The sequence below is a fragment of the Platichthys flesus genome, chromosome 15 (assembly GCF_949316205.1).
Source record: "Platichthys flesus chromosome 15, fPlaFle2.1, whole genome shotgun sequence".
In the NCBI taxonomy this organism is placed as follows: domain Eukaryota; kingdom Metazoa; phylum Chordata; class Actinopteri; order Pleuronectiformes; family Pleuronectidae; genus Platichthys; species Platichthys flesus.
The window spans coordinates 10,411,809-10,436,520 of record NC_084959.1 but is presented as its reverse complement, the minus strand read 5'-3'; the positions used below and the strand labels follow the sequence as shown (position 1 = coordinate 10,436,520).

General features: G+C 43.8%; 1 protein-coding gene across 1 annotated transcript; it reads left to right on the top strand.

Moving 5' to 3' along the window:
- The first annotated feature begins 943 nt into the window (after positions 1–943).
- fgfr4 (fibroblast growth factor receptor 4) lies at positions 944–19,042 on the top strand. The gene is made up of 21 exons (XM_062405991.1): positions 944–1,647; positions 3,903–4,120; positions 7,196–7,401; positions 7,519–7,669; positions 7,808–7,858; positions 8,819–9,088; positions 9,216–9,305; positions 9,429–9,595; positions 9,703–9,826; positions 10,693–10,883; positions 11,094–11,232; positions 11,367–11,560; positions 11,757–11,902; positions 12,216–12,337; positions 12,441–12,551; positions 12,906–13,096; positions 14,700–14,822; positions 15,524–15,594; positions 16,010–16,147; positions 16,472–16,577; positions 16,997–19,042. The coding sequence occupies exons 2-21, from the start codon at positions 4,033–4,035 to the stop codon at positions 17,171–17,173; spliced, it is 2,856 nt and encodes a 951-aa protein (XP_062261975.1). The 5' UTR covers positions 944–1,647; positions 3,903–4,032; the 3' UTR covers positions 17,174–19,042.
- Positions 19,043–24,712: the final 5,670 nt, after the last annotated feature.

Sequence of the window (24,712 nt, the reverse complement as noted above, 5' to 3'; positions counted from 1 at the left end):
CGGTGCATGTCTAAGAGCAGCTATAGAAATCAAAGCTAAAAGTTTAGGCTGTGGAAGAGAAGAAATCATTTTTCTTCTTTCTTTATATCTTTATGACCTCTGGATTATATGTGACTGAGTAACTCTGCATTAACAAAGTCCATCCAAGCTGAAGTACACAGCTTTTATACCTTCGGTGAGAAACAGACCGAGATGTTTTGTGCATTGTTGTGAGTGTGACAGTGATGTATTAACAAAGTTAATGAGTTGGTGAGTGTTTTCGTGTCCTTTAACGTCACCGGGTGTTTTCTTTGTATCCCCTCATCTCCTGCTTGTGCAGCGCATACAACTAAAACCTCCTTCTTTCCTTGATAGATTAATACACAACTCTTGTGTTATTGGGCTCCAAGAATGAGGGCTCACATCTCGGCTCACTTCAGCTGATAAAAACCGAGCTGATCTTGATTCTGTGCCGCTGCAGCATAATGAGATTATCGCTCCTGTTCTTTGACTGATGCAATTAAAACACGGAGGCAATTCACACACATTCACTCACTTAAAGCAACTTAATTGAAGGCGCCTTCGTGTTTGCAGAGAGGACAATTAACCCGCGATAAATTATGAGTCGTCATAAAAAACTAAAAAAATCTGCGTGGCTGGCTTTGGCACGCGGCTCTCAGCGGGAGACGAACACAAATCAACACAATTAAAACAGTTAAGCATGGTTGCAACTAAATTAAAGTGAAGCAACCACTGATTTCAACTTGAGCTGTGTCGCTGTGGAGAGGAGGGAGAGGCAGGGGGTCTCGGGTTTTATATGCCAATCCTTTGGAGAGATGGGGAGGGGGTGTTTTGTGTTGGGGTAACACAAGCGTACCCCTCCCCTCTCTCTCTCTCCCTCCTCCCTCCTTCCTCCTGCTGCTCGCCTAGCCGCTCTCACACCATTGTTGTTGTGGCTGTCGTCCGGAGAGCAGCAGAGTGGTGTTGGAGGGCTGCTGCTGTGTGCATGAGGCGATTCCCTCATTGCTGATAGAAAGGAGACGGAGTGAGGAGGCTGAGCTCCACTGTTCAGCACCACAGCTCAGAACTCACCAGTACAAACTCGCCGGGAAGGGGAACTCGCAGGAGCGCGCTGACGCGTAAAGACGCACGAAGAGTTTTATCCAAGACAGTGTAATCAAGGAGGGACTCTGAACTGGGGGCGCGTTTAACCATCCTATCAGGCTCTTTCTCTCTTTCTCTCACATTCGGATCTTTTTTTGGAGACACCTCCAGAGCAGAGAAAGAGCGGGTGTTCACACGTTTAACTTTGCTTTCTCGCTCCGTGTTCGCTCTCCATGGATTTAGCGCTGTGAGCGACCGCGGCTGCAGTGGACTTTGCCCCCGGCGATCACAGCTCCATCCGCCGGTCACCAGGAGAACCAGCTGTCGCTCATGTTCCAAAAGGGTGCTGCTGCTGCGTTTTTGATGGATTTATAAGCTCACCTCCGTGTTCAACCGGATACTAAACAGCAGAGACCCGCTCACAGACTGCTTTGAACAGGGGGGATACCGCAGGAATACAAGAGCTACAAATGAGGACTCCAGTGTTGACGCATATCGACCGGGACAAGGAGTGATTCCCCCTTGGTGCCAGTCATCAACGGCGAGCACAGACCAGGAGGAAAGGTGGGTGAAAACAGGGACCTTGACAGCTGGAGATTCCTAGAGAGTTGTTTCAATCATTTTCGGCGGCTGTGGTGAAGTGAGGGTTAGATTTCAACTTGAAAAATCACTTGAGAAAACTTTGTTTCCAAGCGTCAAATAGTGCCATTAAGTGGTTTTGTACCTTTTCTTAATTTTAAGGAATGTTCTAGACAACATTCATTGAAATAAAGTCTGAGAAGATACATCACAGCTTGACCCAGAAACACACATCGAATTATTGATTGAATCCAATAAATGTTCAATTAAAATCGTGTTTTCTGAACTGGTTTTGATTTATGGCGAAGTTTTGTTTTGGCAGTGCGCACAGCCAATCAAGTCACCTATTAGACATTGAACCTTCCACTTGGACTATTTGTGAGAGCGGAGTTTGAACCTTGTGGAACCACAGGCTCTTTTAAGCTAAAATAAAGACACTCATCTTATTAATTTCGTTTCACTCTCATAGCAGTGCTACAATGACAACGTGCGTAAAGACAGAGCCCCCTCTTGGATCGGGTCCTGTCCAGAGGTAAATTGGAGTAATGTGGATTTAATTGGACGCTTTTAGAGTTTATTGATCTGAGGATGTGTCAGACAATAATCTGCCTAACTGATGTATTGACTGACAGACGGCGGGACACACGTGCCGGTCACTGTACCTATAAAACACACACAGTGACAGGTATGACTTGTTATAGGGGCATTCGTCCCACAGGAGATTAGCGCATTCGTGGCTGATTTATTGACTGTGATTTATGTGCAGTAGCCAACATCAAACATTATTTTAAGTCCGCACAGTGACTTCCTTCTGTCCAGAAATAGTTTTTTTGGGGGGGGGGTGAGGAGTAGAATACAGTGGAAGTGTTTTGGCTCCAGCTGAACACAGCAGAGTGCGGCCGGCAGCGTGCCAGCGGAATTAGCAGCGGCAGGAGAAAAAAGTTTTCCAGTCCCTTAATTGAGAAAGAATAAGTTTCATTCAGCAAGCTGTTTCTTTAAACGGTGTGTGTGTGTGTGTGTGTGTGTGTGTGTGTGTGTGTGGGCGCGGCCTGCTTGCATGGAGCGCAGGCACCAAGGGTCTGGCGCCTGTGCGCAGACGGGCCGACTCGCCACAGCACAAAGATCACTGTATTATTCCTTTAGTGTCACAGTTTATAGTTTGACTGCGGAATGAACGAGTGCATTGGGACAATTTGATTCTAAGATACCATTGTAATAATATCTTAACAACAATATTTAGTCATTGCGTGTCCATGCTAACAATATCAAACTTTTAGATGTACATTTTGGACATTGTGAGTTGTTTATAAACTCGTATTTAAATCACGTAATTTTATTTCTGTGAAGTTCTTTAATATCAATCAACAACATAGGTGTTCCAGCTAAAAAATCAATGATTAATCATTTAGTGAAGGGATCAGAAAGTAACTTTTTAGCAATAATGCAAAACATAACTATATAGTTCCAACTTCATAATTGAGGGATGTTTGTCAGAAAGTATTTTGGGTTTTAGGAAACTGCGATGGATGGGTTTCACTTTTTAATTTACAAATAGTTGATGGGTTGATTTGGAACATCTGTATATGGTCCATTAAAAAGTCAGGTGTCCTACCCATCGAGATTAGTAAATATTCCCCTGGTTGAGACTGAAGAGAAGTTTAGAGTCTTTCTCAGGCACTAAATGCTCAAATTGAAAGATTCCACTCCCGCCCTCTAAAACAAACTTGCTCTAAAGTGTTGGCGATGCAGCTCTAAGTACATTATAGTCCTGTTTTGGCTCCAGTGAACAGTCACATATATTCATTAGTGCCGCGGCCTGTTTTGTTCTTCCACCACCTGAAGTCTCATCAGCTGCCGTGCAGTCGAATCTCCACTGCTCCTTCAGATTCGGCAGCTTCCTGGCAGGTTTCGAGTGTTTTCCTAGTAAGGGCCCATTATCCCGGGGCCGACTGAGCACCATCCATTGACAAACAACAGGCGGTAACAGCCCTGCTCCTTATTCATGACGCAGGAGGGCCTGGACAATGTGAGGTGGACGGGACAGTTAGCGGGGACATCTGGTTAAGAATACAGCTGCTCACAGTCAAAACAGGATCCGTCTTTAACTATCTGCCCCAACAATTGTTTGTGTTTTTTTTCTCTCCACATGGTAGAAACGTGAACAGAAAAAGTCTGTGCCTTTGGCTCCAAGAACCAAGTTTCTGATCAACCGTCTGCCGTGTGTTTGTTTGCCCTCACAGGATCCAGATTTAGAGACGTTGTGGGTTTCTGAGTATGCCAATGCCAGGGACCGTAGTGTGAGGCCCCATCAAGGCTTCCAACACATACTTCTACCTTGTAACCGCAAGACACACGCGTCACGTCCAGAAGATGGAGAGGGTCTGCACGTTCTGCGTTCTCCTGCTCTGTGTGATGGACAGAGTCTCGGCCCGGGCCATTGACGAAAGAAGGACTAAAGGTAAGACCCCATTAGTTTTGTTTTTCTACCGATGACAAGGAAACACATATTCTATATCTCATCTGCTGATACACAACATTTCCGTGGGATCATCAGGTTTACAAACAGTTTCCCCTCACTTATCTTTGGAGGTTTGTTGAAATCTGGTTGCATCACTTCTTCCTTTGCCAATATTTGCTTTAGAGATAAAAGTTCAACTCGAGAAGAAAAGGGTGTGTGTCAGCACTTGTATGTATCTGTGAAGGTTTCCATCGTTCCTCTTTCGGGTCTTATTTTAGCCCCCAGAGGAAGTCCAGGTGACAGCAAAAATGACATGGAGGCTGAAGCCATGTCTTGGAAGGGGTGAAGGGGGAGGAAAAAAAAAGTCTCTCAGTGTTTTGGCTGCTGTAAACTGTGCTACCTGATCCATCCGAGGCCTTGGGGCTCGGAAGTGTAAATCTGCCTGGCTGCGTGCCAGCTGTAGAGGATGAAGAGGGGCGGGGGGGCGTCACAGGGGCTCTTTCATTGATGCTTTTCAAAAAGACGTCGATGCAATAAATCAGTTGTCAGTTTAAAATTCCATCAAAATGTTTTTATTGAGTGTACTGGAGGTCTAAGTGTTTAACAGAGCCAACACTTTTCAACATTAAAACTTACGAATCTGATCATTTTGCAATGAGGGAACTGTTTGTGTAAGTCACATTAATTGGAAAGCATTCTTGAAACCTGTCTGTGGTTTGATTAAAGACAAACTGGATGTCGTCCCGAGGCGTCGGGCTCAGAAGTTGCCTCCTTTCCTTCTTGGTGGCCCCACTTTGTACTGCAGGGCCAAGCGGGGCCAGCCTGGGCTTGCTCTGCAGACCATAATGTGCAGGAAACACCTCGCAGGTTAATTTAAAGTAAAGAGTCAAAGTGGGACAGATAACACAGAGATATGTTGGTCGTAAAACATGAAGATTCCACCAGTGGAGACATCTCAACTCTAATTGAGCCCCCGACGTAGATGATGGTTTCTTTTTATCATTCCAAAACCAAATGTTCTAAAAGGAAGCCTCAACCTCCACAAGCAAACGTCCTTGTAGGTGTTCGTTGGCTCGGTGGAACAGCCTCAGGGATCTTTTAGGATTTTGCACAAATGTTGCATTTAAAAAAAATGCAGTCAATATAGGCCACAGTTAGTAAAATCACTGCACTGCATCCTGGATGGACTGATGGGTCCAGATGGTTGTTTCACTAGAAAGGTTTGGATTCAAGCTGAGATTCAACTTCCATGAATCCAAGTTTCACAGTTAATTCATCTAATTGTTGATACATATGTAAATGTTATCAGAGAAAACGCTGCTTTAGTTGAAAGGAGAAGATAATGACAGAGAGGAGATAAGAGAGAAGACAGCCCCCCCCCCCCTACTTGATTTCAGGAGAAAGAGCTAGAAGAGACTCTACCAACTCCTCAAAGACCACTTCAGGTGAACTGAGGTTGCAGGAGTCAGAGGGACACAGTCGTCTGACAGGGTTGATTTCATACATCTAACAGAGCTTTTTTAATGTTTATTTTTGTGTTTTCAGTTATATAGCAAAATCAGATATAGCCCTATTAAACCGCTGAGCTCTCCAAATATAATTATACATTTAATATTTACGTTTGATGTTACAAACCCACAAAGGATACTGGGAAGGTGAATCTTGGCAACAGAAAAATTATCTCACTCACATTAACCTAGACTAAGGAAATTAGCCAAATTCTGCTTTCACAACCTTATCAGTGCATGAGGAGTTAGAGTTTTATATTTCTATATTCATAAATACAGTAACACTTAAATCTATATATAATACAAGAGAACTGTAGGGTAAAACCTGTAAATATGACCTGATTGGAATAAATACTGTAAATCCTGAGGGAGAGTAGCCAAGCCGGAACAAGACAGGAAGTTGTCCTGGTAATAATTTGGTATGAAGCACATATTATTGGGCTCTGCTGGCTCACGGCATGAATGCCTCCTCATTGTCCTGACTGGTTTCCACTGATGTTTCCGCTGCCAGCCCCGCCGGCTGGGTGACTGCCTGGCTCGCACCAGCTGAGCGGTTTGTTTGTGTTGTGTTGTGTTTTGTTTGCCCCCTCGCCTCTGGGTGACAATTCACACTCTGCCGCAAGTTCAACTGCAGGGCACCATCCCTGTAACTGCAAGTTCATTAGCATGGCTGCAAGTGTGTGTGTGTGTGTGTGTGTTATTTACCGTTGATTACTGGTTCTACTTTGTTCAAGTTTGCTCCATTAGAGGGAAACAAGTGGCTTGTTAGGATCTCATATATTTAATATAATGAACCCAGAAGACACAGTTTGTCAGTCGAAACAGATTGAATGATAAGTGCGCTCACATTATAACTCGCCACCAAGACCTTTTTTATCAGTCGCTCTCCTTTTGAATGCTTTGACCAATGAAAGGTTTGAGATTTTAATTCACGAGGTTATAGCCGAGTATTTGTTCCTGAAAGCATCGCCTCTACGTGTGCTCTGGGCGATTTGGGAAAAAGCAGCACTTCACTCCGACAAGGGAACAGATTGCCTTTTCACTAAGCACTCGCAGGAAGCAATCAGACAGAAAATTGCCCTGGAAAATTGCTCGTTCTGAGTGACTGAGCAGTAAGCGAGGTCCCTGGCCAGGGCGAACATATGCTTCAACAAGTGAGCGAGCGAGCACACAAATGGACAAGTGACCCACTGAATGGATAGCACTGTGGCGGATGGTGACACGATAGTAGCCGGGTTATCACGGCTCTCTATCTCCAGTTCCTGGTAGTATTAAATGACAGTGGTTGTTTAGGAACATGCTGCTCTGCTGCCAACCCTTTCAGAGGTAAACTGAAACTGGCTGATTGTGTTTTGACAATTTTGGTCTTGTTCACTTGGGGGGCACTCAAACCAAGTAGACTTGTTACAAATAATCAAGGATCTAAATTATGTTAAATAACTGTACGACAACACCAATAATAAGTTATAAAAAGCTCACCAAATTGCTCCTCCAAAGTTAAACTCGTAAAAAACCATGCACGATAAGGTGAATATTTTTTAATTATTTAGTATTTGTTTTTTCTCAGCTCCTCTAGGTTCTCCAGTTCTGCGAATCTCCAGGCCTCTGATAGTGCCAGGTTATCCAGAAAACACCACAGCGCTGGTGGGTGGTCAGGCAAATCTGGTGTGTAAAGTCCACAGGCCGACATCCACCAAGGTGCAGTGGTTGAAGACGGATATCAGTGCCCCAGGAAGAAATCAGGGAGGACCACCACACATCAGAGCTCTGACCGTAAGAAACCAGCATATTGTACAAAAATCTGCAGTTTTATATGTTATACTTGGACACTGTTTTGATTCTATTATCGTCATATTAAATAGTTGTTTAAATAATCTCTCTTTCACCTAGGCCCTGCAGAGCAATGCTTCCAAGGTGTACACCCTGCATCTGTTCGACATCACTGTGGAGGATGCAGGAGAGTACGTCTGCATGGCCGAGAGCATTCATGCGGGAGAGACGGTACAGGCAATGCAGTCGGCGTGGCTGGACGTCCTGCCTGGTGAGACACACACACAAATTACCAGTTTCTATAATTGTGACAATGGCTGGACAGCTTTGTCTAAAGTTTCCCAAAGCAGCACAATATAGCATTCATACTAGAGCATAGTTGTCTAACCTCAACTTTTCTCTTCTGCAGGTACCATCATTTCCCGAACAGAGGACCTCACCGCTGCTGAAATCCCCACAGGTTAAACCCCTTTCTGATATCTTATGGGGGTGTTCTCAGTGGTAGGGTTAAGGATGAACTGCGGTGTGTTACATCGACAGGTGTTCCTATTAGTTTGTCCAACCAATTCAAATCTCCATACAAACCAATAAAGGCCAACAGCGCCACAAACATTTCCCTCCAAAATGATCTTAAAGTGTAATCGACACTTCTTCAACACAGTTTTAACAAAAACTAAACAGTAAAAACCTTTATTTAGTCAAAGCTACATGTTTCTTAGTATAGCTTTGACATTTACAATCCTTTCCACTGATTGAAGTGAAGGCAACGGGTGACAGTTAATCCATTCTAGTGTCAAACAAGTTTGTAAATCCCTGAAAAGAGAGAGCCGACTGTTGAGGGCAGTATGGCGGCCATCTGTGCCAGCTCAATCACCAGTGTCCTCCTCTCCGGGCTCCAACGATCGTCTTTCCTCCCTCCGCTCACTTAGATCTCCAGTGAACCTTCACCGCCCCTCAGATTCACGCTCCGTCCACTGTCATGCTGCAACATGTTCATTAGCCTCAGCTTCTCTTCATCCTTGGTTCTTTTCTTGGTCTTCTTTTTTTCCGAGATTGCGGCACAAGCTAGATCGCTCTCAGTCTCACAATAATCCACAGAGGAACAAAAAGATGAGGAGGGGGAGTGGTGGGGTGGAGGGGGGCTGGGTCAGTTAGACCTCCCTGATCTCCATGGTAATTCCATTGTGTGTGAGTGTGGGGAAGGGACGCCACAGGGCTGAAGAGTTGAAGGTCATAGTTGAGGGGTTGGCTGTGCTTAGAAGAAGAGATGAAGAAATTACTGGTTGGCTGTTTCTCTCTTTGTGGTTATATAAGTTAGAGACCAAAATAAATAGAAAGTTGATGATACGGTGAAACAATAAGAAGTAAAGTATGCCTCGTGAACATCTAAATAAGAGGGTTTGATGTTTGGTTTCAACAGACGTTCTGGAGGAGCTGAGCGAGGACACCACAGAGCATCTCCTTTTGGAGCCGGGCAATGTGCTGAAACTGCGCTGTGACATGAGCACCCGGCCCGGCATGGCAGTTAACTGGTACAGGGAGGGAGTCCGTGTTATGCCTACACCCCGGATCCAGATCCGCGGCATCATCATGGAGATCACAGACGTAACATACGAGGATTCAGGCATCTACGTTTGCGTTCTCCGCGGAACCAAAGAGCCTGTGAGAAACTTCACCATCACCGTAACAGGTGAGGACACTGACACTGTGGTTTATTGCATTAAAGACTGTCAGGTATAGATTAGGGATAAACCTGGTTGAGGTTAGTTCTGTGTCTGTTAATCTCCTCATTTTGACTTTATTTTTCATGTCTCCAGACTCGTTGGGGTCAGGAGACGATGACGAGGACAACGGCTTGGAGGACTCATCAGCTGAGATCGAAGATGACCAGGTGTACTTTTCCAGAGGTGTGTTGCTTGTTTGCTTGTTTGCTTAGTAGCTGTAATCCTTAACGATTTAGTACAACTCAATGTTCAGACTTCATCAAAACATGTGGCTAATGGCTCAATGGCTTGTCTTTGTTCACTCAGGTCCTTATTGGACCCACACCCAGCGTATGGAGAAGAAGCTGTACGCCGTCCCCGCAGGCAACACAGTGAAGTTCCGTTGCCCAGCCATGGGGAGCCCCATGCCAAACATTCGCTGGCTAAAAAATGGACGGGAATTCAGAGGAGAGCATCGCATTGGGGGCATTAAGGTTAGAACGGTTGTAGAGTGTGATAATTATTTGTTCAACTACTATTTATGCTTCATCATTCTCCAAGGTTCTATCTAAACTAATCTTCTTTGGTTTTTCTTTGGTAGCTGAGACACCAGCACTGGAGCCTGGTGATGGAGAGCGTCGTTCCTTCAGACAGAGGAAACTACACCTGCGCAGTGGAGAACAAATACGGCTCCATCACTCACAGCTACGTCCTCGATGTCCTCGGTAAGACATGATGATGTACAAACAATCTGTGTATGTGTTTGTGTCTCTTGATAAATACTAAATTGCTGTCACCAACTAATGCTTAGCGCTTATTCTTTAAACCTAAATTTCAATACTCTTGAGATCAGCTGAAAAAATGTATGGCAGCAATAGCAACAATTATTAGTTTGCATGTCTTCAAATAAAAGCCTCCAGTCAGAAAGAGGTGAGAACCAGAGGGGGGAGCAGAAGGTGACAGGGGCGCCTGGCGTCCTCCCTGCCGGGCAGGATGTGGACAGTCAGGCGTCCACATCAGTTTTCTACCTGACCTGTCACAGCAGATCAAGGGCTGCAGTTTATTTGTTCATTTGTCCGCTGCCTGTCCAGCACGGGGTCAGTTTCTGTCCTCTCCGACGGGGGGAGAGGACTAACGAGACAACTAACGAGATCAGAGAGCGAGAGTAGCTGCAGATCAAAGAGACCCCGGCAACCAGCTGACAAAGAGCCACACTAATGGAACCAATTTCCATCCCAAAATGACATTTCTGTTCTTTTGCCAGCATACAAACACATTATAGGTGAGAGTGGCTGTTGGTCTTTGTTAGACTTTTGTTTGCCTGACTGTTTAATGGTCAAATTTCTGGACGTTTTAGCAACAGTTCGGTATGATTCCAGTCTGTCCCTCCTACACAGACTCCTGGTGTGAGGGGAGTTTCTGAGACGTGCAGAGTTAAACCCTGCTTGGCAGATCAGATTCTCTGTCTCCATGTTTAAGGATCACCTTTGAACTGTTGCCCTGAGAATAAAGGGAGTCACTTCAGCTCTGATTGGTTCCTCCGGAATCTCTTCACTTTACTCATGTGTTCACCGATATGTTCCCCACACAGAGCGCTCCCCCCACAGGCCCATCCTGCAGGCCGGTCTACCATCCAACACCACAGCAGTGGTAGGCAGTGACGTCCAGTTCCACTGCAAGGTCTACAGCGACGCCCAACCTCATATCCAGTGGCTCAAACACATTGAACGAAATGGCAGCCGCTATGGTGCGGACGGGACACCTTACGTTCAAGTTCTCAAGGTTGGTGACATCATGTGATCAGTAGAAAAGTACAAACTCTGCTTGGAAATGTTAAGAGTTTCTGCAAAATTGGTCAAAATAACTGCTGTTTATTAAGTGTCTGCTTCAGTTTCTTCGAAAAGAAGGAAAGGGAGGACTGGGAAGGCATTGAATTTGAATAATTGTTCTTAACTAATCTTTTATGTCCTTTCCTGCTCATGTTTTATGAAGACTGGCAGCCTGAACATGTCAGAAGTGGAGGTGCTCTACCTGTCCAAAGTAACCATGGAGGATACTGGAGAGTACACCTGTCTGGCTGGAAATTCCATTGGTTTTGCCCATCAATCTGCTTGGCTGACCGTCCTCTCAGGTAAACGACGGAGAAAACTAAAGGCAATATAACTTAGCGCTGGAAAGTTGTTACTTAGTTACATGCCCTGTTGTGGTGTCAACAATCTTGAACATAAGTATCTGAAGCATTTTTTTGGTCAAATCTTTCTACAGAGGAGGAAGCAGCTGATGCCTTGGACACCTTGGAGACCAAGTACACCGACATCATCATCTACGCCTGTGGTTTCCTGGCTCTGATCATGGCCATCGTCATTGTGGTGTTGTGCCGAATGCAGGTCCACCCCAGGAGGGAGCCGTTTGATGCTCTACCTGTCCAGAAGCTCTCCAAGTTCCCTCTTCGCAGACAGGTATGTTGGGAAATTCAGTCTTTGAGCTCTAACAGATGCTTTGTCAAATTGTTGACGACATGAGGTCAGGGTATGTTTCAATGTTCTTATAAAGCAAGTATAAATAGCTTGCAGTGGTCAATGGGGTCAATGGCTGATCTTCCTGTATGTTACTTGTTGTTAACTAAGTTATAATTTTCTGCATCTCCTCTTTCAGTATTCAGTTGACTCCAACTCATCAGGGAAGTCCAGTGCATCTCTGATGAGAGTGGCTCGCCTTTCGTCCAGCTGCTCTCCAATGTTGGCTGGAGTAATGGAGTTTGAGTTGCCTTACGACCCAGACTGGGAGTTCCCCAGAGAGAAGTAAGATGCAGCTAATATTTTTGGAATGAAATAACACCTAGTCTTCAATTGAATTTAGTATGAAAAGGATTTGTGTTGGCCGATTGCAAAGAGAGACAGAGGGTCACTATATTTAGCTTGGCTGCCGGGATCCAGACAAATTTAAACATTGTAGTCTTGCAGCATGTGGGGACCTAAAAAGAAACACGTCCGCAGCCCAATTTTGGCTCTGCCCAACCCATGTTTTAAGAAACCAGAGCCCAAAATTATGTATATGTACAGTTTTCATTTATATATACTTATTTTCACTAACTCTCAATCTTTCTCTCTCTAGTCTAACATTGGGAAAACCTCTTGGAGAAGGCTGTTTTGGGCAGGTGGTCAGAGCTGATGCATATGGCATCAGCAAGGATGGTACAGAAGCGGCAAACACTGTAGCAGTTAAGATGCTCAAAGGTAAGAATGACATGATACACCCACAAAAATACTACCAAAGATTGGCTTACGTCTGCTGTCAGTGACAAAGTCATGGTTGTTTAAATGTAAATGTTTCCCTCAGATGATGCCACAGACAAAGATCTGGCAGATCTCATCTCGGAGATGGAGCTGATGAAGGTGATGGACAAACACAAGAACATCATCAACCTGTTGGGAGTCTGCACACAAGATGGTGAGTGACTCAAACTTTATTATTATTGCATACCTGTAACTTTAATTAAAGGTATCTGCTAGCTTGTGGTTCATCAAATAAAACTGATCTTGGCTCTTGAGTCTATGTTTAGAGCAATAAGAAAAGGACAGCATCTCCCTTGTTAACGCAAATTACGTCACACACACACACACACACACACCCTTATTTCCAACAGAAAAAAATGCGTTTCCATTATCTGGCTCCATTGTTATTGTAAATCTAAACCCACCAGCCTAATCGAGTCAGTGTTTCAACTTTGGTGGTCCCAACCCATAGGCTCATCTAACAATAGTAACAACCCCGTCCTTCCTTCTGCTTGTGTTCTCCCCTCAGGCCCTCTGTACGTTCTGGTGGAGTATGCCTCCAAAGGGAGTCTGAGGGAGTACCTGCGGGCCCGGCGACCTCCAGGCATGGACTACACCTTTGATGTGACCAAGGTGCCTGAGGAGCAGCTCACCTTCAAAGACCTTCTGTCCTGTGCCTACCAGGTGGCCAGAGGGATGGAGTACCTAGCCTCTAAAAGGGTACGTTCACTTTTAAAGAGTTAGTAGCAGTGGTGTTTCTGAGTTGTGAGTCTTTTGGTAATTTATTTGAGCTTGTTTGTCGTGTTTGTAGAGTTGCTCTATGTGGCCAAGGAGCTGCTTTTCAATGGATTACCAGTTAACAAGAGTGTAGCAGAAACTACTTGCATGACTGCATGGCTCCACTTATAACTTCTAATATAAACAGTAGAAATTATAATTGTTCACTGTAATGCAAGCCAGATGGTGGATTTATGGATCGGGGTGCTCTTAAGGAACTTTCACATTATAAGCTTCAGCCCCATTGGGGATGTTTACATATCAATTTTCACTACAGTTTCATGTGCCCCCCCCCCCCCCCCCCCCGGGCAGGAAAAATTCAGCCACAAAATGAAAGCAGGATTGCAAAATGCTCAATATTTGTGGACGTCTCGATTTTATAAGGGGCTGTAATATCAGAAGTTTGGTTTTGACTTAAAGGGAAGTGTGATTATCATCAAGTTCCTTTGTGTGATTCAGTGTTTTTTTACATGGGCACTTGGCCTTCAGATGAATGAGCTTGGTTCAGACGGTTTGGAACGGCAGCTCCATCTCTTTCCTTTCCCCCATCTCTCTTGTCGTCCTCATCGCCTCTGTCTGTCCCTTTCGATTCTTTCTTCCCATTCCCACCCCCTGTGTTTGAGGTCCTTTCATTTTCCCAGCATGCACTCTGTCTGTGTGCTTCTTATCAACACGTCTCTTTGTCTGCCAGCCGGTGTCTCAAACAGGCATTCCTGAACAGAAAGCTGCCGCAGCTTCAGCCCTGTTTACTCTCCTCCATCCATCTGTCTGTCCCTCCATCGCCGGGCTTTGTCCTTTTTAGCGCTGCCATAAATCTGTTAGCAAACAGGCAGCAGAGCCATCGGTTGGGTGTAGGCATCAGGTTTCTGGCTCTACGGCCTTCGAAGAATGCAGAGGTCTGAAACTAACCGTCCATTATGGGGAGACCCACAAACCAAGACTGGTTCATTTTCCAAGTCCCCACAAATCCCACATCTATTTCGAATGAAAACCAAAATAAACTTAATGACATCCATTCAATGTGGGCAAACAGGGCCTTTCTTTTTTTCCCCTCCCAAATAGTTGTTTTTTCTTCAAACTCTGGGGTTTCTATATAAAGACATTTTAATTTTGCTGCATTCTATAAACTGAGGCCCTGTGTGTTGAATGTAGTCTCCAGAGTCTTTTGCAGAGAATAATTCCTGCCTTCCATACCTTCATGTTTTTGCTTGGTCTCTCCAAACCACAGCCTGGAGCAGACAGAAACATGTCATATTACAAGTGTAAATTGAAAAGAATACAAAACCATGGGAAAGTAAATTTAGTTATTGTATGGTTTGAAATGTAAATGAATGGCTTTGCCAAAGGGAGAGCAGATACACCACAGGGAGAAAAGAAACAAGAAAACAATGTATTCGGCCCATTTTCTCAATTAAATCTCTGAGCACATTAGCCAGGACCATTTCAACTTTATGCTAATCTTCTAATCTGGAGACCCAGCAGTTGGCCTAAAGCTCATTTTCAGGGCTTTTGTCATACTTAAATTCCCCCTCTCCTCTCTCCGCAGTGCATCCACAGAGATCTGGCAGCCAGAAACGTTCTGGTGACAGAGGACAACGTGATGAAGATCGCTGACTTCGGCCTGGCTAGAGGAGTCCACCAGATCGACTACTACAAGAAAACCACCAACGTGAGTGACAGTTGTACAGCGCCACACATTTTCAGGAATCCCAGTGACTCCCGTGACTTTCCACTGGTTGAATGATGTTTTCCAGTAGTCAACATTTGGGACAGGCGAATTACCACCCTTCTTTAACTTTTCCACAGCTGCGAAGCTAAGATGTTGTCATATTATAGCAGATTTGAGAGGGGAAATATTTCCCTGCTTTTCTTGAATGTATTTTCCTAAATGTTCAGCCCCAAGTTATGGTGGTTGCCCTTGAATGTAAATCAGGTAGAAGATCATATGTCTAAACCTCTGACCTTCTGAAATTGTCCCTTAGGGAAAATAAAGGAACCGTCGAGATATTTGGATTGTTAAAAGGTTAAAGGGTAAAGCTGGTTGTTTGTAAAAAAAAAAAAAAAAGAAGTACTCTCCAACCCTGCTTGTAAACATGTCTGCTGCCCAGCCAGGTTCCTCCTGCCTGGCTCCTCTAACAGCTTTAATACTCCTCAAGACAGATGTCTGATGTTTTCCTCTGATTGGCAGCAGCCTTAATGGGACTTAATTAGTAAAGAGGGGAGACTGGGATGGAGGAAGGGGTAGGATTGTGAGGGGGGGGGGGGGCAGAGAGAGACATGGAGTGAGAGTGTGTGGTGTAAAAAAAAATGTTTACAGTGTCACAAAAAAAGAAAAATGGGTCTCTTAACGTTTCCATGTCCGCTCTGCAGGGACGGCTGCCGGTGAAGTGGATGGCACCAGAGGCCTTGTTCGACCGAGTCTACACACACCAGAGCGACGTGTAAGTTCCACTTCTCAAAAGATTCACCAGCAGGAAAACTTGAAGTGCTTTACAACACAAACTAACATGTCAGCTGTTGTGATTGTATGTTAAACCTCTTGTACACCAGAATTAGCAGGTACATGCAGGTTTTTTCTAACGCAAGTTAACACATTCAAAAAAGGCAACTAACTCTTTAAGTACACAAACGTTCATGACTGTTTTACGTGTCTTTGCCCGGAAGTTTATTGCACGTCATACTGCAGCATGACCGTCTAGACTGTAGAAATAAAGATGAAGTTAGAACTTAGCATCTTCACCCATGTGTGTTTCTATCACTGCCGTTAAAACCTAAAATCAGACCCGGTAGTGAATTATGATTGTATCCATTCATCCATGTGTCTTAATTAATTAATCGTCTCTCTCCTGTCCCCAGGTGGTCATTTGGCGTCCTGATGTGGGAGATCTTCACGTTAGGGGGCTCGCCATACCCCGGCATCCCAGTGGAAGAGCTATTCAAGCTGCTGAAAGAAGGACATCGAATGGACAAACCCTCCAACTGCACACACGATCTGTAAGCACGAGCTCCTCCTTTAAATTGTTTCCACTGTTAGCAGCCATGCCCGTTTACGCCCACATCCACACCAGCCAAAAGAGTCTTACATTAGGCCTATAAGCCACTTTGTGAAATGTGTTTAGTCAGGAGGAAAGTTATTTCTATATATTTGCTGTGGTGAGCATTGTGCTCAGAGCTTGTAATAAATATCTTTTAGGGGCAAATGTAACTTCAACCCACCACTGTATCTCTGAAATAGATTTTCCAACATCTTTTCCGACGTCATCTGTGTTTAAAGTTTCTCATTGAGTGCAGAAATAATAATTGCGTTTTTTTCTGCAGCTACATGATGATGCGTGAGTGCTGGCATGCTGTCCCCACCCAGAGACCAACCTTCAAACAGCTGGTGGAGGAGCTGGACAAAGTGCTGCTGTCCATCTCTGACGAGGTGGGCTTCAAACACACACAAACACACACACACACACACACGCAAACATGCAGACATGTTAACGGATCCACTTGTGAGGATGCACACGCGCATTTTCCTCTTCTTCTCCGTCACAATCTGCTGTCCAGATGTCTTCGGGACACAATGCATACAGAGCAGATTTTTAAATGGCAAGCAGCACAACTCTGTCTAACATGCTTTTGTAAAAAGCCAAAACTCTGTCAGCTTAAATTGGAATTGTTGATTATAAAACGTATGTCTATAGTGATGTGGTGGAGTAATGAAAAACAGTCTGACCGCCATTGAGAACTTGCCAAATTGGATTTCCTATTAAATGTATTTAGCTGACTATTGCATATAATTAGATATAATTAAATGTGTATTTTTCTGGTTTTCTTACGAACGTTTTCTCCCCTCAGTACTTGGACCTGTCGACGCCCTTCGAGCAGTACTCCCCATCATGTGAGGACACATCCAGCTCCTGCTCTTCCGACAACGACTCCGTTTTTACCCATGATGCTTTGTCCACCGACCCCTGTCTCCTGGGCTACCAGGATGTGCGTTCCCGGATAGATATGAAGACAGCACTCCGATAGGAACCCGCACATAAACACACATGAACGACTTTGGGCTTTCAAGTGAAGCGACACATCTACTGGCAGCCACACTGGAGGTCCACCACAGCATTACTAAAGTTAAGGCAAAGCTTTAATTCCCATTAGGTTTTACATTGGACCTCCATCGCCAGCGCCAGACAAAGCCCTTAGATGTAGGTGGGCATCTGTTACACACAAATACACACTAAGACACGTGTGCACATGGAGCACTGAGGCCAGTGAGCTTCATTACTAGGTGGAGTTTAGTAGAAAAACCTTTCACCCTGGGCAGAAGAAGGAGCAGAAGAAAAGACGACAAACAAACCATGGTACTTTGGACTATCAGCTCTGGCACGGTGCCCGAGAACAGCTGTAACGTTGGAAAACTGCGGCACTAAACACACCCGAAGAGACCCTGGTACTCAAAACAGCTCGAAAATGCTTTCTTTGATCAAGTCTCCTTCAGAGAGGCCAAGGACAATGATCTCCTCTCATAAACTCTACCAGAAACCACGGTTTGAAACCCCGGTGATAGAGACATTTTAACGTGAAAAAAAAAGATTTATTTTGTTATGATAAAAAGGAAGAAACTGATTGTTAAATATAAATCTCTCTATATAAGATTATTTTACTTTTGTGTTGCTTATTTAAAAAGAAAAAACGGTCTTAAATCTCAGGATCTCTCGTGCTAAGAACTTGCTGTTGCATCAGCAAAGTACCTGAAGTTATAATTTTCCTGTGAAGATATTAGAATATAAAAATAATGTATGTACATATCAACACCAGAAAGACGATTGCCTTTTATAAATTATTCTGAATGACACAGAAATGAAGGTTAGTGTAGGCAAAAAGGAGAGAGGGATTTAATCAAGTGTTTCCAGTGCCAAACCTGTCGCCGCTGTCACTGTCTATGTTCAGGTTTCATTCCAAAATGACACAAATCACAATTTCTTAACACAAACATTTTGACTATTGACCTCTAATAATTTGACTTTTTCCAAATGATAATAGGAAATCTAAACGAAGAATTGGGGTCACTCCCAAATCATGACACTAGATGTCGAAATTCGGTAAACATTGTCTAAAAACCCCCTTACATGTTACGTCAACAAATTACCGCATTTTCCGTTGACGTCCTCAAATGTTTGTGGCTAAAAAGAAAATACGGTTTGGGACTTGAATAATGGTTTAAAGTTTTTTGGAATGAAACCCCCCCCCCATTTATGATTTTGTACCGAACTGCTGCGGCCTCCAGCCCAAGAAAACAATGTGTGGGTAAATATCAGAAAGAGCCAAGTTATTGTTGCTGTTGTCAGACGAAAACCACAGATTTTCAAAACTATTTGGACATGAAGTAAAAAAAAAGATTTCTCTCCCAGCTTCTCACGGCTGTTTGAAACAAAGTTGGATCAGGTCTCCGAACCCCTAAAGGTCATGAGACAGACTCATTTACAAGTAAAGACGACCAAGTGAACTGTCCCGAGACAACATCTTGTGGTCTTCCTCTAACGACAGCTTTCCTCGGTCTGCGGCCCACATCGCTGTATTGTCAGAGACAGTAGTGTGTCCGTGGTGGGACTCGTCCTGAAAGGAGGACTGACGATTCGGCTGTGTGGGGACTCTGTGGGGAGCTGGGCCGGGCCCACTGTCACTGCTGAACAAGGAGAGGAGATCAGGGAGGGGGGGGGCTCTGAATGTGAAAGCCAGTGTGATTGATTTCAAATAGAGGAGAAGGGGGAGGGAGCCTCCTTTGTCTGGCTGTAACCCCTCACCCAACCCAATCTGTTGGTGAGGGGTCCTCAGGTCCGCAGCCTGGCCGGACAATGAAGGCTTTGCAGGCTTAATGGGTGCGACTACAGACCAGAGGGAGTTTTTTTTTTGGGGGGGGGGGGGGGGGGGGGTGGCGGCGTGGGGATGGCTTGGGCTTGTTTGCAAATGAAGAGGCTCTTATTATGCTAATGTCTCCTCTTCTCTCCCAAAACGCCCCTATCTTTATCCAAGGCCACCATCTTTTAAATGACAAATCTTAACTCACATTTGCTGCTCGGCCGCTGCCGCCAGGACCAGCTGCAGAAATGTCCCCAGTGGTGTAAAATGCCAACTGGGTCCCAGTCCGCCTCCTGAACCTGGCACAACAATCCAGACACAGACACAATAACCATTGACAAAATTGACATTGTGAAATATCTGTCTTCAGATCTGTGGAAAACACAAAGAAGCACATTCAGTAATTGTAACGGCTCATTTGAATTAATTGATTTCAGTCTGAATTTTGGTTGCTTTCAAAGCTGGTGAAACACAAAACCCTCCTTCAGCCTCCCCGACAGAAATTTAATTCGGCTAATCTCACCATCACAACTTGCCCCGTTACTCTCTCCTCCTTTTTTTCCCCGTCAGATGCTGGAAAGTTTCATGTTTTCATTCCAAGAAGCTTTAAATTCATCATTTAGTAATCTTACCATGTGCAAACCCAGTCAAGCATTTAGTCTAAGAAGGATTAACATTTCAACTCTGCTCATTTTGTTTGCATTTTATGCTGCCAGTCACCTCGTGACAGCTGGTGTCGCTCATTTTGGAATGAAGCTCTTTTACATTTACACGAAGTGTCCGGACACATATGCATCTCTACATTCCAGTTATCCCAGATACAAAATTGTAAACAATCACAATGTTCTTAAACATTTTTCCTCAAGAGAATTATTTTAGAAATATCTAATTTATTTGTTTATTGTTGTGTTTTTATATGAAATAAAGTATAATTTAAAACAAAAGCTGCTCTGTTTCTCTGACTCTGTGTTTGCTTAAAGAAGTGGCCGCTGAGTCTGACAGGCTTGAAAATAACCAGACTCAGTGTGGAAGCCAAGAAAGTGCCCTGATTCAGGGCAAGTTGTTATCGCTCCCATCAGCTAATACTGGCCACATTGAGGTTTTTATTTGAAACCTGCAAAAACAGATGAGTTCTTTATTTGCATTCGGAACGTTGGGGGAAAAGGTCAAGGCCCCAGGAACAAGGTAGTAAGCTTGTCTGAGGTGGAAAAATATAAATACTACTACAAATACTACTGAAACTCCTACTGCAACAACTACTTCTACTTATATTAATAATAATAACAATAATGATAGTGTAATTGACTGCAATGGAAACAGAATTAGTGATTAACTTGTTGCATAATTATCTGATGGAGGATAAAAAAATGGGATCTGTGTGAACAAATCAGATTAAAATATTCCTCCAACTTTTATGTGAAAGAAACACCGTATGTCCTAGTGGTTTCCCATAGTTTGAGGATTTACGTTGGCCTGGACACGTGTGTGTGTGTTCCATTGACGCTTGACACACGCCTGGTGCTACGCATTCACCATAACATCAACAATTTGTCTGAAGTAACCAGATTATAGGACGGAAAACACCCCCGAAGACAGTGAAAAAGCCAAACTCCAACAGACTGAAGCGAATGTGAGACCGATTAAAGACAGAGGCAGGCACAGAGAGACGGCGAGACGGAAGAATGAAGAGATGGAGGTCACAGGTCAAGAGGAGGGAGGAGAGGGCAGCAGTGATCCCAGCCAGCGCCAGCTTTTGAAGTGTCTCTGTGTGTGTGTATGTGTGGTTGTGTGTGTGTGTGTGTGTGTGTGTGTCTTTGCACACGATTACGTTTCACTGTGTGTTTTATCTCCTGTGTAGATGGTGTGTGGTCTGTTCATGTATGTCTGCGTCTTATCTCCAATGTACAATAAATCTTGGTCACTCATCAAGTCTCTCTGAGCTGCCTCCTTGCTTTAACTGATAATGGTGTCAGTTGGGGATCTGCCTGGCTGTGTGTGTGTCTGTATGTTTGTGGGTGTCTGTATGCGTGTGTGTGTGTGTTTGTGTGTGTGTGTGTGTGTATTTTATCACTTGAATGCTTTAAACCTTATGTTATAGACTCAGATTCACACACACAGAACTAACCAAGAGAATCATTTACATACAAGGATCCCTTATCACCAAAGAACAGGCTGTTCGACATGTTGAGGTTGCCTAACTGTATGTGTGTGTGTGGGTGTGTGTGTGTGTTTGTGTGTGTGTGTGTTTGTGTGAGTGGGTGTGCCATTGTGTGCGTTTTAATTTCAGTCAACATAATATCTGAGGCTGCTCTTGTAGATTATTGGTTACCCTGACAACTTGTGGACGTACAGTAGTTAACCATGTGAAACATAAAGTTGTATTAATGATCTTATAAATACTTTGCTGTGATCTCATACGTATTGTTGACAATACGGCTGGTTTCACCAATGTTGTATGTATCTTCAAAATTGGTGCTACACTTTTGTACTTGTGTGTTATGTGTAGATCATAAAGGGACATTGTGATGATTTCAGTGTCCATGCTCTGTGGATATATTGTGGTTTGTTCCTCCAAATGTTCTCCTCGGGGGTGCTGGTGGTTTCTGTGCTACAGTGAATGTATGTGGGTGCAGTGTTGGACACAGAGGGCAGTTTATCTGCTGACTTGTTTCCTTCTCCTATCTTCTGATTAGTCAGCGAGCATCCGGCCTGTATTGTGGGACGACTAATCCATTTCCTGTTTTAGTCAAATGAAAGGTTGCTGCTGCTGCCGCTGGGAAACTCAGTCCGCTTTAACTGGCTTTCACTGATTTTTTGGGGGTTTCTGCTGAACACATATAATGAAGAGCAACCAACAGGAACCAAAACACCACATTCTCAAATACCACAAATGAATAAATAAACAGCGTGCTCACGTTTTCACTGCTGAAGTTGATACTGTATATTTGAGTCTATGCTTTCTCCCTCCGACCACACGAAGCCGTGCCATTATCATGACTTTCTAAAAATAAAAGATAAACAGTGGAGAGCACGTCTACGCTGTGAGATCTTTTCAAATGGTTCAACTTTTAAGTTAAAACATGTCTACCGCCTTAAACAGGAGTCAGCTGAACTTAAGAGGGATAGTACCTACAAAGTCATCTTATGAGTTGTGTGAATATAAAACCGACTGGCACACACCAGAGCTTCCCTATGTGTGTTTCACCGTGCAGCTGATGCACCAGCAGGTTGTTTTCTTGGACTCTGCAGGATGTTCTTTCTTCAGCTTTGCTTTTCAAGAACGCTGAGACCGAACAGCTGCAGCAGACGTGCTTGTGTGCCGGTGTGTTTTTAGGTTGTTTTCATTAACACATCATTGTCTTTATCTACACGCACATCTGCCAGACATGGAGGTTAAAGTCTAGACTATAGATGAGCTGCAGGTCAAAAACTGTTTGAGGATTTAAAGCCACGTCCTGAGCTGCTCCTGAGATGTGTTACTGTCGGGGAAGAAGAAATATTCCAGATAGATTTTCAGTAAATTCCAGCCGGTGCTTGTTGAATCAACAGCAGTAATCATCACTGGGTAAATTTCAATAATCAAAGGATCGTTTTTGTTATGGAAGCACTGAGACGAGACGCTTTGATGCTTGAAAAGCCAAGAAAAATGTCCATCAGAGGCAAAATAATGTGCTCTGCTGACACAGTCTATCTCGTCTTTCTCAACTCGTCATCCTCATAACGTCATTGAAATTCCAAAAGTAATAAAATCTTCTCCAGCAGTCTAAATATTGAAGGTTTTCTTTGCCAAAAATGGTATCATACCAACTTCAGGGAGTGTTCCCACGTCTCAAATTCCCCTTGTTACCTGAGAAAGATAATGCTAGTTCTTGTGTGTGTGTGTGTGTGTGTGTGTGTGTGTGTGTAGTTTTTAAATAATTCTGGGTTGAACTTTGTATACACAACTTTGCGTTCTATTCTACATTTTGAAATTTTCAAATCTGATCAGGCAGTGGGCAGAATGTGGAGAATGACTAGACATGGAGCAACTCCTCTGTTTATCACCGTTTAAAGGTTAACTGCTTCGTACACCATAATGAACCCTGGACCACACACACACACATACACACACACACACATACACACACAAACACATACAGGATCTAGAGCAATGTTTGTTGCTCCACTTTATCTATTGACGTCCGGAAGTATTTGTGATTTTGTCTACACACAAAGTGTGTGATAAGGCCAGGAAGAGAGTGTGGACACAGGATGTTGAATTAACACTGGGAAAACATGAGAGGAGCTTATCACGCACAGAGGCAGCAGTAACACTAAAGGCAGCCACGTGGACACACCAGCGTCTGCTCACACAGTCAGGAGAGAGAGAGATAGTGAGATAGAGAGATAGAGAGATAGAGAGATAGTGAGATAGAGAGATAGAGAGATAGAGAGATAGAGAGATAGAGAGATAGAGAGAGATAGATATCTGATTCTGTTGATACTATTGATAACAGCTCAAGATAATCCTTTTCCTTCTCTTATATGTCAGTGATGACAAAAACATGTGTGTTTTGCGCTCACTTTGACAGTGACCTGAAAGAACATAGAGCCAGAAGGGGCCATCTTGAATAGCATGTTGTTGACTATTATTTATTATTAATTTTCTTTCATCGTATTTACAAATAAGGACCAGACCCCTTGTTTAGAAGCATAATCAAAATGAATTACATTTATTTTAGTCTGTAAATGTAATTTATAGGAGACAGGGTTGTGTGTGTGTGTGTGTGTGTGTGTGTGTGTGTGTGTGTGTGTGTGTGTGTGTGTGTGGGCGCGCGCGCGCGTGTGTGTGTGTGTGTCAGACAAAAAGAGATGATTTGACTAGGACAGACTGCAACAGACAGGATCAGGTATCAGAGCGGAGACCAAGGTCACAGAAGACACAGCACCCCAAGACTGTAGCCACCCCCCGCCTGGCGTCTGAGGTTACCCGCAGAGTCAAAACAGAGGCGTACGGAGTTTATGGAATTATATATTAAAAATATACTGAGGGAACTTTACTCCCTCAAATGCACACGGAGAAGAATACAGCTCTGTGCACATCATTCCTTCCATGTGCTCAAGTTCTTACTTTTTCCATAAATTAAAGAAATAAAAACATGATATGAATAAGTTCTGTCTTTCGCCCCTATTAAACCAAATACTCCAAACAGATTTATCCTGTAAACATCGTGCAGCCAGGCACATAAAATGCTCTTATTGTGATATTGTTAGAGTTTGGAGGCCCCAGCATCCTGAGCTGCACATTCATACAGACAGGAGGGGCCCCATAACTCTGCTTCGCCCTCCACCCGTCTCCGCTGCTGCCGACTGGCCCTCGTTATTTATTGCTCTGTAATTTCTGCAGACTAATTGATTTGGCTCAGCTTTCAGGCAACAGGGAGACAGGAAGTCAGGCAACCAGGAGGTTAAGAAATGGGGGGAAAGTGTGTGTGTGTGTGTAAGATGAGAGATTAAAGATGAATATAAAAGAACACAGTAGTAGAGGAGAGGATGAGCGTGTATGAGAGCAAAACAAGGTATTTACTGCTTGTTCATTTTTGAACTTAAATAAAGTTTAAAAACTCTCTATGTGTCCATGTTTGCTGTTTTTATGTCTACAATTTTGCACTTTGTGTTTTTCCGGATTTCAATATATACAATAATGAATTTGTAGATACAGTATCTATGTAG

Coding starts and splice junctions, on each gene's coding strand:
- fgfr4 (XM_062405991.1), top strand. CDS start 4,033: ATGGAGAGGGTCTGCACGTTCTGCGTTCTCCTGCTCTGTGTGATGGAC. Junction 7,670..7,807: donor GTGGCTGGACGTCCTGCCTG/GTGAGACACACA, acceptor TCTCTTCTGCAG/GTACCATCATTTCCCGAACA. Junction 11,233..11,366: donor TTGGCTGACCGTCCTCTCAG/GTAAACGACGGA, acceptor ATCTTTCTACAG/AGGAGGAAGCAGCTGATGCC.